General features: G+C 47.3%; 1 protein-coding gene across 1 annotated transcript in view; it reads right to left on the bottom strand.

Annotated features, from left to right (window-relative positions):
- Positions 1–1,182: 1,182 nt before the first annotated feature.
- The window catches only part of angel2 (angel homolog 2 (Drosophila)), a 159,083-nt gene continuing 144,305 nt past the window's right edge, over positions 1,183–15,960 (bottom strand). The window contains exon 10 of the mRNA XM_070889487.1: positions 1,183–3,519. Coding sequence (XP_070745588.1) covers positions 3,503–3,519 — 17 coding nt within the window. The 3' untranslated portion in view covers positions 1,183–3,502. The remainder of the gene's footprint in view (positions 3,520–15,960) is intronic.

Genomic DNA, 15,960 nt, shown 5'->3' with positions numbered 1-15,960 from the left:
GGTTGCCAGTGTGCAGCGGCCACCCCACGTTAAAAGAACTCATGCACAGGCATCTTCCACTCCGTCAGTATGAAGTTCGGGACCTGGAACGTCAGGACTCTCAAAGACAATCCCAACAGAAACAGGCGGAACGCCGCACCGCCATAGTTGCGCGGGAACTCAGACATTTTGACATTGACATCGCCGCCCTAAGCGAGACCCTGCGGGCAGGGGAAGGCCAGTTGAAGGAACATGGTGGAGGTTACACCTTCTGGAAAGGGAAACCAGAGGTAGAACGCCGCCTTCATGGAGACGGCTTTGCCGTCAAGAATAAGCTGGTCGACCGCCTCAAAGACTCCCCCTGTGGGGTTAACGAATGCCTCATGACTCTTTGTATTACCCTATCCCGGAACCAATGTGCCACAGTCATCCGTGCGTACGCCCCTACAATCGATGCAACGGATGAGGCTAAAGAGGGCTTTTATTCCAACCTAGAGACATCCTTGTCCCACGTCCCCACGGGTGACAAATTGATCCTCCTGGGTGATTTTAATGCCAGGGTCGGCAAAGACACAGCACTCTGGGGAGGCATGACTGGCAGAGGGGGTAGGGAAAGCCAACTCCAGTGGTATCCTACTCCTGACAAAATGTCTAGAACATGAACTCCTCATCACCAACACCCTGCTCCGCCAGAGGGACAAATACAAGGCATCGTGGCAACACCCTCGATCAAAACACTGGCACCTGCTTGACTATGTCATCATCCAAGCCAGAGATCGCAAGGATGTGCACATCACCCGCGCCATGACAGGAGCTGACAACTGCTGGATGGACCACTGCCTAATCCGATCCATCATCAACATTAACATTGCCCCAAAGCAGAGGGGACAGCAGAAGCAGTTCTGCAAAAAAGTTAATGCCGGGGCACTTAAAGACCCAGCTAAGAGAGCCCTATACAGCCAGCGCCTCACAGTCAATTTGGCGTGCCTTGATGACCCTGAGATGCTGAATGCCCACAGCGTTTGGTCTACCCTCCAGGCCTCTATAACATCAGGACTGGTTTGATGAAAATGATCCGGAGATCGAAGAACTAATAGATTGCAAGTACAAAGCATTTCTGAGCCTCAAGCAACAACCCAATTCGGGAACTGTGTCGAAATCTCGACTCTCAATATATGACTCTAACACAATCAGCTCTGGTAGATGTTCCTTTAATTTTTACTTGCAGCAAGGAAGAGTCTCACTCAGTCAAAGGCTAAGCGACGAATCCCAATATGGTACAGTTTCACAAAGTATTTATACAGTAAAAAAACAAGTTATGGTTCCATCCTGTGTATTGGTTCTGCCTTTGCAGTCAGCGAAAACAGATAAAGAGTTAATGATTACCACATCCTTGTCTTTACATTTTTCTCAAATGTCTCTTTTGTAAGTGATTTTGGTGGGCTAGACAGCAATGGCTCGATTAGGATGTGATGATGTGCTATTACCGGCTTTTCGTTGTTTTAGGATTGTCCAGTTTCCTGGCCAGTTATTTGGGCCCATGATTTCCATAGTGGTTGATTGGGTACTTGGTTTCTTGCGTATTATGGATGAGTTCTGTACAAGAGATAATGGCTGGTAATTTGAGTATCTCTTAGGGGGTGAATTGATAATACAGGGGAGCACAATGGGTGGTACTTATCTGAGCAAGACAGCTTAATGTTGTCTGGTGGCTATTAATCAGCTATCAGCAGTTTCAGTCAGGGTTAGCATGTTTATGCAAACAGACTGTCTGTTGCAGAAGTTTCTAGCAGGGTCTGGACTCCATTTTGTTTTATGGCAAAAAGGGTACAAAAAAGTGTAATGCAACTTAAAAAAATACATTTCCACACCACCCCCCCCCTTTTGTCCTTCACAAGGGCAACTTAATCCATTCTAATCTTGCATAGTCTTTCTATTTCCATTTCCACACAAGAACCTTCAGTAGTTGTTGCTACCATAACCCTAGCAGTGGTCTCGGTTGGTGACACTGTTTTTCCCAACCTGGCACAGCAACATTTAACCAAGACAAACAAAAGATATAGGGCGAAGACTATCAGCAAGAATATGATCAAACCCTGTATCAAAGATCTCTCTGGGGATCCCAACCATCCCGATGCCCAATCCCACAAGGTGGTACCGTCCTGGCCAATAGTTTGTTTGTACTCTATTACCTTTTTCCTAATATATTCAGCTAGACTGCCGATCTCTTCTGACTTATCTGGGATATACGTACAGCACTCTTCACCAATTAACGCACATGTCCCTCCTTCTTTGACTAGGAGATAATCTAAGGCCATACGATTTTAGAGAGCCACTGTTCGAATGGCTACCATTTCGTCATTCACCCCTTCGAAGGCTTGGGAAGTTGCGTTGGTTACTGATTCTACTAAATTAGCCAGTTCCCGTAATTGCCATTCGGTTGATGCTATTCCATAGGGTGGTATCATTACCTTGAATATTCCATTTAGCCATGTCAAATCCCGTTTAAGTCTATGACATCCCTTAGAGTCTTTGTTGTCCTAATAAAGGGTACCACATATCCTAAGTAACAGGACCCTGTCCAGTTGGCTGATAACCATGGGTAGGCTTTATGGCCACAAATAAAGTACGTGCAATTATAAGACGTCAGCTTTTGGTCCTTTCGTGCCACCCATATTCGAGTGGTCTCACCGTCCCACCCTTCATCCGAGGCTTTATTATGGACCATATTCCAGTTAACGGTTGCTATCTTTCTTCCGTCAGTGAGATTTGTTATGGCTTGCCATTTAGTCATTTGGGAACACTTGCTGCGACCCATTTCTGGTCCTTTAATCTCATTACTCACTAGGCATATTATACCTTCAGGATTTCCTATTCTGGGAGTAATACTTAGGAAGGGTGGCTGATGGTTATTATAATTTGGCTGGAAGATTGTAAGTTTATACCCTGCTGATCTCCATTCTGTTAGATCCTTCGCTTCTGACACCTTGGTCAGGTTTATCTTATTTTTCACTATCAACCATTCTACCATTTCTGATTCATTAAAGGGGACGGATCTTAGGGGAATACCCCCTTCGGAGTTTCATGGGAACATATCCAACAACTAGACAAGTTTCTTTCTTGAGCATACTTATGACTCAGCGCCATAAATACATTTACCTGCAGTTCCCTTCCTTCGCGTTTCTGTACCCCTGGTATTATCAATAACACAAAGCAAAACCCTGTCAAGCATAGCACCATCAGTCCCCATAGTCCATACAGTTCCTTATTCGGTCTTCCTTTTTCTGTTCCTCTGGTTCCTTCTTCCCTTCCTCCTGGTTGGGTGCCCTTTTGCAATGGGACGCATGGATCCATGTCGGTCTTTCCTTTACCTTGATTGCAGTATTGGTCGCCAGCAAGACCTGGTATGATCCTTCAAATCTTAGTTGTAGACTGCTTTTCCTTTTAAAGATTTTGATGTAAACGAATTCCCCGGGCTCCAGATTATGACACTTTCCTTCCGCTGGCTCGACTTGAGCTTCTTTTACCTGCGAATGAAAGCTGGAAATACATTTGGTTAGTGCAATACAATAATTCAACATATTTTCTTCCATTTTGTGGATGTCCATTTGCTTTGCAGTAAACAGTGCTGTAAAAGGTAGTCGTTGGGGACGTCCCATAACTATCTCATGCGGTGACAGGCCTGTTGTTCTGTTGGTTGCAGATCGCATTACCATTAAGGCTAAGGGTAGCAGTTCTACATAATTTCACCAGCTTATTTTTAAGCATTCCATTATATCTTTCAACAAGTCCAGTTGATTGTGGATGATAACTGTAATGAAAATGTTGGTTAATCTGTAAAGCTTTACACATTTCTTTTATAACAGTTCCCGTGAATGTGACCCATTATCACTAGAAAGCTGAGCAGGGATTCCGAAGCGCAGTACGATTTCTTTTAACAAAAATTTAGCAACAGTAGTGGCATCGGCCTTTTTACATGGAAAGGCTTCAATCCATCTAGAGAACACATCTACAATAACTAATACGTACTTGAATCCCATACACATAGATAATTCAATAAAATCCATTTGTAAATGTTCAAAAGGCCCCGTTGGATTTGGGTGGGAGGCAGATTCTACTTTTTCCGTCTTACCCGGATTCATTGTCTGACAGGTAACACAATTTTCACAGATTTGTTTTGCAATTGCCGAAATACCTGGCACATACCAAGTTGCCAAAATATAATCTGCCACCCCCCCTTTGCCCGCATGTGTGAATGTATGAACACATCGGGCAATCCATGGAAGTAAGGATTTGGGTGCCACCACGCGGCCGTCATGGTGATCCCATATTCCTTCTGGATATTTATAACATTGATCCTTCGTCCAGGTCAGTAGCTCCTCTGTACTGGCCTGAGTCTGGAAGGCCAGCACATCACTAATAGTGGGTGGCGGATCTGAGCAATTATTTTTCCTTAGATTCTGGAAAGCATTCCGGGATACTTCATTCCAAATCTACTTTTCTGGTAGTGAGGGCATGGATATGTCTAACAATGGTCTAACGATCTCAGAATAACTCATAATCCATTGCCTGCAATATCCTGACATGCCGAGGAAATGTTTCATTTCTCTCTTGGTTACTGGTAGTAGAGCAGAGCAGATTGCTTTTACTCGATCTTGTGTCAATTGTTTCGTATCTCTGACCAATTCGTGTCCTAGATACCGAACCCTTTCTGGGACAAATTGTAACTTCGTCTTTGACACTTTGTGTCCTTTCAAGGCCAAGGCTTTTAATAACAAGAGAATCTGTTTCGCAGGCTAATTTGGAGGGTGAGGCGAGCAGTAAGTCATCAACATACTGTACAAGTGTAGAACCTGCTGGTAAAATTACCTCTTCCAGATCCTTCTTTAAGCATTGTGAAAATATAGGACTTTCGGTAAATCCCTGTGGGAGTCTTGTCCACGTATATTGGCGTCCTTTATATGTGAAGGCAAACAGGAATTGGGACTCTGGGTGAATGGGTATTGAGAAAAATGCTGAACATAGATCAATCACCGTATAATGGGCCCAAGTTTCGAGCCGCGCCTAGAACGGCGCAGTCCCGACCTGGACGCCCGTTTTTCGCGCCACAAAGTGCGCCTAAAAAAACCCTCCATGTTCTCCACCTCCCTGCAGGTCCTCTGGCCCTCGGCGCGGCGCAGCAGGAGCTGTAGGGGGGCGGAGCCAGGTCCCTGCGCTGAAAACAGTGCCGGGACCTCTGCACATGCGCGCTACAGTGGGCACGCAAGTGCAGTAGCTCCAGGCGCCCGAAACTGTGTGGGAGGGGCCCGAAGCACGCAGCCCCTAGCCCTGGCCGAATGGCCTCACTGGGGCTGCATGAATAAAGTTCCTCCCACGGCCAGCTCCTGCTTCCTCCTGACTCCCGCTCCTGCTTTCCCCCCCGCCCCCCCCCGGACCGGACCCGACCCGACCCGCCTGTCGCTGCCGCTCCTGCTTCCCCCCACCCCGACCGGACCCGACCCGACCCGCCTGTCGCTGCCGCTCCCCCCCCCGACCGGACCCGACCCGCCTGTCGCTGCCGCTCCCCCCCCCGACCGGACCCGACCCGCCTGTCGCTGCCGCTCCCCCCCCCGACCGGACCCGACCCGACCCGCCTGTCGCTGCCGCTCCCCCCCCCGACCGGACCCGACCCGACCCGCCTGTCGCTGCCGCTCCCCCCCCCGACCGGACCCGACCCGACCCGCCTGTCGCTGCCGCTCCTGCTTCCCCCCCCCCCGACCGGACCCGACCCGACCCGCCTGTCGCTGCCGCTCCTGCTTCCCCCCCCCCCGACCGGACCCGACCCGACCCGCCTGTCGCTGCCGCTCCTGCTTCCCCCCCCCCCCGACCGGACCCGACCCGCCTGTCGCTGCCGCTCCCCCCCCCGACCGGACCCGACCCGACCCGCCTGTCGCTGCCGCTCCTGCTTCCCCCCCCCCCGACCGGACCCGACCCGACCCGCCTGTCGCTGCCGCTCCCCCCCCCGACCGGACCCGACCCGACCCGCCTGTCGCTGCCGCTCCCCCCCCCCGACCGGACCCGACCCGACCCGCCTGTCGCTGCCGCTCCCCCCCCCGACCGGACCCGACCCGACCCGCCTGTCGCTGCCGCTCCCCCCCCCGACCGGACCCGACCCGACCCGCCTGTCGCTGCCGCTCCCCCCCCCGACCGGACCCGACCCGACCCGCCTGTCGCTGCCGCTCCCCCCCCCGACCGGACCCGACCCGACCCGCCTGTCGCTGCCGCTCCTGCTTCCCCCCCACCCCGACCGGACCAGAGTCGACCCGTCTGCGTCTGCCACTCCCGCTCCCACCCAACTCGACCCGACTCTACTCCCGCCCCCGGACTGGATCCGACCTGACGTCCCCCTCCCCAACCTCCCCCCCCGCCGACCTGACCTCCCTCCCTCCCTCCCTCTCGCTCCCTCCCTCTCCCTACCTCCCTCCCTCCCTCCCTCCCTCTCTCCCCCCCCCCCCCCCCCCCCCGCCGACCCGACCCAATGCCACCTACCTCTGGTGCTGGGGACGGGCCCTGCCCGAAATCTCGGGCCCGGCCCGTTCAGCCTTCGGTCCGACGGCAAACCGCTTCCTAAAGGCCTGCCTGAAGAACTTTCACACAGGTAGGAACATGGTTTATTTAATCTTTTCTTTGCTTATAAATTTTTATTCAGGTTGGATTTATTTGTATAAGTATAACTAAGGATTTATTGTAGAATTTAATGACTTCTCTTCCCCCCCTCCCCCCCTCGTTCCCTACGCCTAATTTGTAACCTGCGCCTGATTTTTTAATGTGTAGAACAGGTTTTTTCAGTTCTACAAAAATCTTCACTTGCTCCATTCTAACTTAGTTTGGAGTACGTTTTCACTATGGAAACTTTGAAATCAGGCGTCAGTGGCCGGACACGCCCTCTTTTGAAGAAAAAATTCTGTTCCAAAGTGGAACTGTTCTAACTGAGAATTGCGATTTCTAAGATAGTCCGTTCTCCACCAGTTGCTCCTAAAAATCAGGCGCAAATCATGTGGAAACTTGGGCCCAATATGTTGAGTTTGCCGGAATACTGGTAAGTATAGTCGCAGGATTGGACACCACCGGAGAAGTTGGGAATACAGATTCATTCACAGCTCGTGGGCCTTGGACAAACCTCCATTTATCACTATTGGGCTTCTGAACCGGAAAAATCGGTGTGTTACACGGACTTCTCATTTATGCTTATAGTGATTCACAGATCTCAGAATGCAAAGTACTTGTTTTATAATTGTGTGCCCAACTTCTGTTTTAGAAGCTGAACATCAAAAACGCCAATCTTTTGCTCTGTAACTTCAATTTTATGACACAGTGTTTCATAAATTAAATTTTTTTAAGCTTCAGCTTCTGACGCAGCAGTTGTGTAATTTTATTAAAAGGCTTCCAAACCCAAGATTTTCCAATACAACCAAAATGTTTATCAAGGAGAATCACCTGAAATATCTCAAAATCCCAATTCAAATATTGTACTGCCAATCTTTTATTTAAAACTCTTCTTACTGAGCTAGAAGCTTTCGTGTCAAGGTTTTACACAAAGGAAATTGGGGGTGTCCTTCCCCAGCCTCGAGAGACCCACACAGGCTTTTTTTTTTTAAAGGCATTACAACTTCCCTTCTCCGTTCTTTATCTCATTCCTAGACTAACTTTATTGTCTTTCGACCCAAAGTAATCAATGATTGCATGTTTTCTTTTGAGCGTGTCGAAATTTTTTTTTTATAAAACCAACAGGACCATGCATTTTTTATCTTTTGCTCAACAAACCTATCCTTTGTGTGTTTCCTAGCTCCGTAACTTATCATCCGAATAAATCCACACCTGCGTTTCTAACTTAAAATGTAATTCAATTTTAGGTTCACACCTTCTTAAAATTTCCCACATACAGGACAACACTATGAAGGGTTAAAAAAAAACCTTCACTCTGTCTGAAAAAGTGGATGGAGCTAAAACAGCAGACAGCTCCACCACTTTCTCAAACAGGCTTTCAGACACATGAAAAATTCCTTAATTCCCACCTCAAATATTCTGCAGTCAAAAAATCACACAAGCACTCTCATTCAAAGACAGACATTTACAAAAGTCGCTCTTATTTCAACAAAGCTTATTGTTTGTCCAGCTCTATCTTTGGACCCATACGTCACTATCAGGTTTTTTTCCCCCTTTTCTTACATATTGATTTACTTCCTCTGTTAATTTTACGTGGGCTCGAAGAATCGGAACCCAGGCCTTTTCTATTACTTTCTTTTTTACCTCTTCCACCTGGGTCTCTGTCTATAAGACACTCCTCTAGACATGTTATTCTTTCTAAATTAAATGAACCATCAGGTGGAAATGGCTAGTTTTCACCCTTAGTCCATTTTACCCATTTTTTTTTTAGGTGGTCAATTGAAGACTGACCACAATTCTGGAGCATAAAATAGGCTGGTGTGCCCTTTGGTGGTGTTTTACTTGCCCCGGCACCCATTCTGGATGATTAAGATTTTTCACAATTTCTGATCTCACAATCCTTTCGATCAACCGCGTTCCCTACACCCACTTCTCCTGGTCATCACGTGGCCTGAAAAGGCTCTTAATTCGGGCTCAGTCTGGGTGTGTGAGATATGTTGACACGAACCAACCGTAGTTGATCAATCAGTTACTATTTCTTTTCTCAATCAATCCTTGTTTTTTTTTTCCGAATCACAATTTTCTCCAGTGACTCTTCCAGTTTCTCTAATTGCAATGTCGCACAAAAGTATTGAACACAACAGTATAACAAAGACAACTAGGACAAGCAACATTCACGTGGGTATACAAATCAAAGCCTTAAACTCTATCTAAACAAATAGTCAATTCTCAGTCTGCGTTGTACGCCACTACAGACCGAGTCCTTAACTTATCTTAATAAAATTTATGGTCCTATCGCACAAGGACCGGGATCCTATCGCACAAGTACCCTGTCCCTTCTAAGGCAGTCCTATTGCACAAGAAACTTTCCTTTAGAGACTTGTATTATCCTATCAAACAAGGATAATTCCTTTTATTGTCCTATCGCACAAGGACCCTGATCCTATCACACAAGGATCATCTTAATTTATGGTCCTATCACACAAGGATCATCGATCGATAGCGCTCTTTTTACCTTTTCCCAATGAAAATCTCCCCGGGCTGATTCCAGATCGGATATTTTCAGGATCAGATCCCTTCTGCCTACAAGCTGAGAAGAAAATGATTACAAAAATAACTTTAGCTCTTAAATGTCGAGTCTCGTAGATTGCAGTACCTCCACTGTGGACAACAGATTACATATGCGATTCAACAGTAAAGAGACCTCTTGTGAGCAAAAGGCTCACCTTATTCTGGCCAGTGAAGCCCTTCACTGAAGAGGCACTATGCCGGCATCTGTTTACTCATAGGGTAGAGAGTAAGCGATCTCGGTGAAACCTCCAAGAAGTAACTGTCGAAATCTCGACTCTCAATATACGACTCTAACACAATCAGCTCCGGTAGATGTTCCTTTAATTTTTACTTGCAGCAAGGAAGAGTCTCACTCAGTCAAAGGCTAAGTGACGACTCCCAATATGGTACCGTTTCGCAAAGTATGTATACAGTAAAAAACAAGTTATGGTTCCATCCTGTGTATTTGTTCTGCCTTTGCAGTCAGCGAAAACAGATAAAGAGTTAATGATTACCACATCCTTGTCTTTACATTTTTCTCAAATGTCTCTTTTGTAAGTGATTTTGGTGGGCCAGACAGCAATGACTTGATTAGGATGTGAGGATACGCTATTACCGGCTTTTCATTGTTTTAGGATTGTCCAGTTTCCTGGCCAGTTATTTGGGCCCATGATTTCCATAGTGGTTGATTGGGTACTTGGCTTCTTGCGTATTATGGATGAGTTCTGTACAAGAGATAATGGCTGGTGATTTGAGTGTCTCTTAGGGGGTGAATTGATAATATAGGGGAGCACAATGGGTGGTACTTATCTCAGCAAGACAGCTTAATGTTGTCTGGTGGCTATTAATCAGCTATCAGCAGTTTCAGTCAGGGTTAGTTAGCATGTTTATGCAAACAGACTGTTTGTTGCAGAAGTTTCTAGCAGTGCCTGGACTCCATTTTGTTTTATGGCAAAAAGGGTACAAAAACAGTGTAATGCAACTTAAAAAAATACATTTCCATAACTGCAAAACAACATTACAGACGGCTCAAGGCTCAGGTCCAACAAAAAACCCTGGACCTAAAGAACAGGTGGTGGATGGAGAAAGCACAGGAGTACAACAATTGGCCGACAGCCACGATATGCAAGGATTCGTCACTGCAGTCAAGGCCACCTATGGTCCAAACTCCCAAGGCCCCACCCCACTCCTGGCCAAGAACGGGGAAACACTCATCAAGGACGCCGAGGCTGTCAGGGCCCGATGGAGGGAGCACTTTGAAGATTTTCTCAATTGAGACTCTGCCTTTGACTCGAGTGTTTTCGACTCCATCCAGCAGCATGCAACCCGCCACCAGCTTAGTGAAACTCCAACGTTGCCCGAGGTAGGCAAAGCCATAAAACAGCTGAAGAATAACAAGGCTACGGGTGCGGATGGAATCCCTGCTGAGGCGCTAAAGTATAGTGGAGAGGCGCTGTTGGCATGGATACATGATCTCATCTCTCTCATCTGGGGAGAGGAGAGCATGCCGGGAGATCTCAGAGACGCAGTGATTGTGACCATTTTTTAAAAAGGGGACAAGTCCGACTGCAGCAACTACAAGGGAATCTCCCTGCTATTAGCCACTGGGAAAGTTGTCACTAGAGTTCTCCTCAATCGACTTCTCCCTGTGGCTGAGGAGCTCCTCCCGGAATCACAACTCGGATTTCGTCCCCTACGGGACACAATAGGCATGATCTTTGCAGTGCGACAGCTGTAGGAAAAATGAAGGGAGCAGTGCCAGCCCTTATACGTAGCCTTTTTCGATCTTACAAAGGTATTTGACATGGTCAACTGCTAGGGTCTATGGAACGCCCTCCTCTGTTTCGATGCCCCCAAAAGTTTGTCAACATCCTTCACCTACTTCATGATGATATGCAGGCCGTGATCCTTACCAACGGATCTATTACAGACCCAATTCACGTCCGGACCGGGGTCAAATAGGGCTGCGTCATCGCTCCAACCCTCTTCTCAATCTTCCTCGCCGCCATGCTCCACCTCACAATCAACAAGCTCCCCGCTGGAGTGGAACTAAACTACAGAACCAGTAGGAAGCTGTTTAACCGATGCCACCTCCAGGCCAGGTCCAAGATGACCCCAACCTCTGTCGTTGAGCTGCAGTATGCAGACGACGTCTGCATCTGCGCACATTCAGAGGCTGAACTCCAGGATATAGTCAATGTATTCACTGAGGCATATGAAAGCATGGGCCTTACGCTTAAAATCAAAGACAAAGGTCCTCCACCAGCCTGTCCCCGCCGCACAACACTGCCCTCCAATCATCAAGATTCACGGTGCGGCCGTCGACAACGTGGACCATTTCTCATATCTCGGGAGCCTCTTATCAACAAAGGCAGACATTGTTGCGGAGATTCAACATCGCCTCCAATGTGCTAGTGCAGCCTTCGGCCATCTGAGGAAAAGAGTGTTTGAAGACCAGGTCCTCAAATCTACCACCAAGCTCATTGTCGACAGGACTGTAGTAATACCCACCTCCTGTATGGATCTGAGGCATGGACAAGGTATAGAAGGCACCTCAAGTCGCTGGAGGTATATCACCAATGATGTCTCTGCAAGATCCTGCAAATCCCCTGAGAGCACAGGCATACCATCCCCAGTATTGAAGCACTGACCATACTCCATCAGCTTCACTGGGCAGGCCACATAGTTCGCATGCCAGATACGAGACTCCCTAAGCAAATGCTTTATGCGGAGCTCCTGCGTGATAAACGAGCCAAAGGAGGACAGCGGAAACGTTATAAGGACAACCTCAAAGACTCCCTGGTAAAGTGCGACATCACCACTGACACCTGGGAGACCCTGGCCGAAGACCGCCCGAGGTGGAGAAAGTGCGTCCGGGAGGGCGTTGAGCTCTTCGAGTCTCAACGCAAAGAGCTTGAAGAGGCCAAACGCAGGCAGCAGAAGGAGCGCGTGGCAAACCAGCCCCACCGATCCCTTCCCTTGACGAATGTCTGTCCCACCTGTAACAGGATCCCAACTCCCCCAGAACCTGTTCCAATGCCCCAGGAATTTGAATCCCTCCCTGCTGCACCACTGCTCAAGCCACGTATTCATCTGCGCTATCCTGTGATTCCTACTCTGACTAGCACGTGGCTCTGTTGCACAGGAGGGCAGGAAAAAGAGTGGGAGAGCGATAGTGATAGGGGATTCAATTGTAAGGGGAATAGATAGGCGTTTCTGCGGCCGCAACCGAGACTCCAGGATGTTATGTTGCCTCCCTGGTGCAAGGGTCAAGCATGTCTCGGAGCGGGTGCAGGACATTCTAAAAAGGGAGGGAGAACAGCCAGTTGTCGTGGTGGACATTGGTACCAACGACATCGGTAAAAAAAGGGATGAGGTCCTACGAGACGAATTTAAGGAGCTAGGAGCTAAATTAAAAAGTAGGACCTCAAAAGTAGTAATCCCGGGATTGCTACCAGTGCCACCTGGGCAGGACTGGAACCAATGTCCTAGGGGGAGTGTTTGCTAGTGCTGTTGGGGAGGAGTTAAACTAATATGGCAGGGGATGGGAACCAATGCAGGGAGACAGAGGGAAACGAAAAGGAGACAAAAGCAAAAGACAGAAAGGAGATGAGTAAAAGTGGAGGGCAGAGAAACCCAAGGCAAAAAACAAAAAGGGCCACTGAATATAAAGGGGCTGCAGGAGGGGTCAAAACTAAAAATCATGGTTTAAAAACTAGGATTAAAACACTCTACCTAAACGCACGCAGCATTTGAAATAAAGTAAATGAGTTGACGGCACAAATCATTACAAATGGATATGATTTGGTGGCCATTACAGAAACATGGTTGCAGGGTGGCCAAGACTGGGAATTAAACATACAGGGGTATCTGACGATTCGGAAAGATAGACAAGAAGGGAAAGGAGGTGGGGTAGCTCTGTTAATAAAGGATGATATCAGGGCAGTTGTGAGAGACGATATTGGCTCTAATGAACAAAATGTTGAATCATTGTGGGTGGAGATTAGAGATAGTAAGGGGAAAAAGTCACTGGTGGGCATAGTTTATAGGCCCCCAAATAATAACTTCACGGTGGGGCGGGCAATAATCAAGGGAATAATGGAGGCATGTGAAAAAGGAACGGCAGCAGTCATGGGGGATTTTAACCGACATATCGATTGGTTAACTCAAATCGCACGGGGTAGCCTGGAGGAAGAATTCATAGAATGCATATGGGATTGTTTCTTAGAACAGTATGTAACAGAACCTACAAGGGAGCAAGCGATCTTAGATCTGGTCTCTGTAATGAGACAGGAAAAATAAACGATCTCCGAGTAAAAGATCCTCTCGGAATGAGTGATCACAGTATGGTTGAATTTGTAATACAGATTGAGGGTGAGGAAGTTGTGTCAGAAATATGCTTAAACAAAGGGGACTACAGTGGGATGAGGGCAGAGTTGGCTAAAGTAGACTGGGAACACAGACTAAACGGTGGCACAATTGAGGAACAGTGGAGGACTTTTAAGGAGCTCTTTCATAGTGCGCAACAAAAATATATTCCAGTGAAAAAGAAGGGAGGTAAGAGAAGGGATAACCAACCGTGGATAACCAAGGAAATAAAGGAGAGTATCAAATTAAAAACCAATGCGTATAAGGTGGCCAAGGTTAGTGGGAAAATAGAAGATTGGGAAAATTTTAAACATCAGCAAAGAATGGCTAAAAAAGCAATAAAGAAAGGAAAGATAGATTACGAAGGTAAACTTGCGCAAAACATAAAAACAGATAGTAAAAGCTTTTACAGATATATAAAATGGAAAAGAGTGACTAAAGTAAATGTTGGTCCCTTAGAAGATGAGAAGGGGGATTTAATAATGGGAAATGTGGAAATGGCTGAGACCTTAAACAATTATTTTGCTTCGGTCTTCACGGTGGAAGACACAAAAACCATGCCAAAAATTGCTGGTCACAGGAATGTGGGAAGGGAGGACCTTGAGACAATCACTATCACTAGGGGGGTAGTGCTGGACAGGCTAATAGGACTCAAGGTAGACAAGTCCCCTGGTCCGGATGAAATGCATCCCAGGGTATTAAAAGAGATGGCGGAAGTTATAGCAGATGCATTCGTTATAATCTACCAAAGTTCTCTGGACTCTGGGGAGGTACCAGTGGATTGGAAAGCAGCTAATGTAACGCCTCTGTTTAAAAAAGGGGGCAGACAAAAGGCAGGTAACTATAGGCCGGTTAGTTTAACATCTGTAGTGGGGAAAATGCTTGAAACTATCATTAAGGAAGAAATAGCGGGACATCTAGATAGGAATAGTGCAATCAAGCAGACGCAGCATGGATTCATGAAGGGGAAATCATGTTTAACTAATTTACTGGAATTCTTTGAGGATATAACGAGCATGGTGGATAGAGGTGTACCGATGGATGTGGTGTATTTAGATTTCCAAAAGGCATTCGATAAGGTGCCACACAAAAGGTTACTGCAGAAGATAGAGGTACGTGAAGTCAGAGGAAATGTATTAGCATGGATAGAGAATTGGCTGGCGAACAGAAAGCAGAGAGTCGGGATAAATGGGTCCTTTTCGGGTTGGAAATCGGTGGTTAGTGGTGTGCCACAGGGATTGGTGCTGGGACCACAATTGTTTACAATATACATAGATGACCTGGAAGAGGGGACAGAGTGTAGTGTAACAAAATTTGCAGATGACACAAAGATTAGTGGGAAAGCGGGTAGTGTAGAGGACACAGAGAGGCTGCAAAGAGATTTGGATAGGTTAAGCGAATGGGCTAAGGTTTGGCAGATGGAATGCAATGTTGGAAAGTGTGAGGTCATCCACCTTGGGAAAAAAAACAGTAAAAGGGAATATTATTTGAATGGGGAGAAATTACAACATGCTGAGGTGCAGAGGGACCTGGGGGTCCTTGTGCATGAAACTCTTTTGAGACCTGGGGGTCCTTGTGCATGAAACTCTTTTGAGTTCACCTGTGAAAACATAAAAACAATAAACGGTGCCACCCGACCTGGGTGACACTCCAGACATTTTCAAGGCCCTTTTTTTTTCCCCCCCCTTTTTTTTTGGTTTTTTTTGTGTGTTTTTCTTTTTTTTTTTTGTTTTTTTTTTTGGGCACTAAAATCACAATTTTCCCCAGTGCCCCCTATAAAAGGGAAGGGGGACACTAAAAGCACCGGCAATTAAAACAAATTAAACTTTAAAACGTAAAATCAAATTAAAATTTGGTTGCCGGGCGTGATGATGCACTCCAGTCCCTCCGGTGCCCACCTCTCGCGGAAGGCCGCGAGCGTACCGGTGGACACCGCGTGCTCCATCTCCAAGGACACCCTGGACCGGATGTAAGAGCGGAAGAGAGGCAGGCAGTCAGGTTGAACGACCCCCTCGACCGCCCGCTGCCTGGACCGGCTGATGGCACCCTTGGCCGTGCCCAGGAGCAGTCCTACGAGGAGGCCTTCGGACCTACCCGCTCCCCTCCGCACAGGGTGCCCAAAGATCAGGAGAGTGGGACTGAAGTGCAGCCAGAATTTCAGGAGCAGCCCCTTCAAATAGTGGAACAGGGGCTGCAACCTCGTGCATTCAATAAAAACATGGAACACGGACTCCTCCAGACCGCAGAAATTCCTTGTGCATGAAACTCTTTTAGGAGTCTACCTGCAAAACATAAACAACATTAAACTGTGCCACCCGACCTGGGTGACACAGCGGACATTTTCAAGCCCCTTTTTTTTTTTGGTTTTTTTTTGGGGCGCTAAAATCAAATTTTTCCAGTGCCCCCTATAAAAGGAGA

This window comes from Pristiophorus japonicus, chromosome 9 (assembly GCF_044704955.1).
Source record: "Pristiophorus japonicus isolate sPriJap1 chromosome 9, sPriJap1.hap1, whole genome shotgun sequence".
Lineage (NCBI taxonomy): Eukaryota > Metazoa > Chordata > Chondrichthyes > Pristiophoridae > Pristiophorus > Pristiophorus japonicus.
The sequence above is the reverse complement of the archived record's forward strand: the minus strand, read 5'-3'. Positions and strand labels throughout refer to the sequence as shown.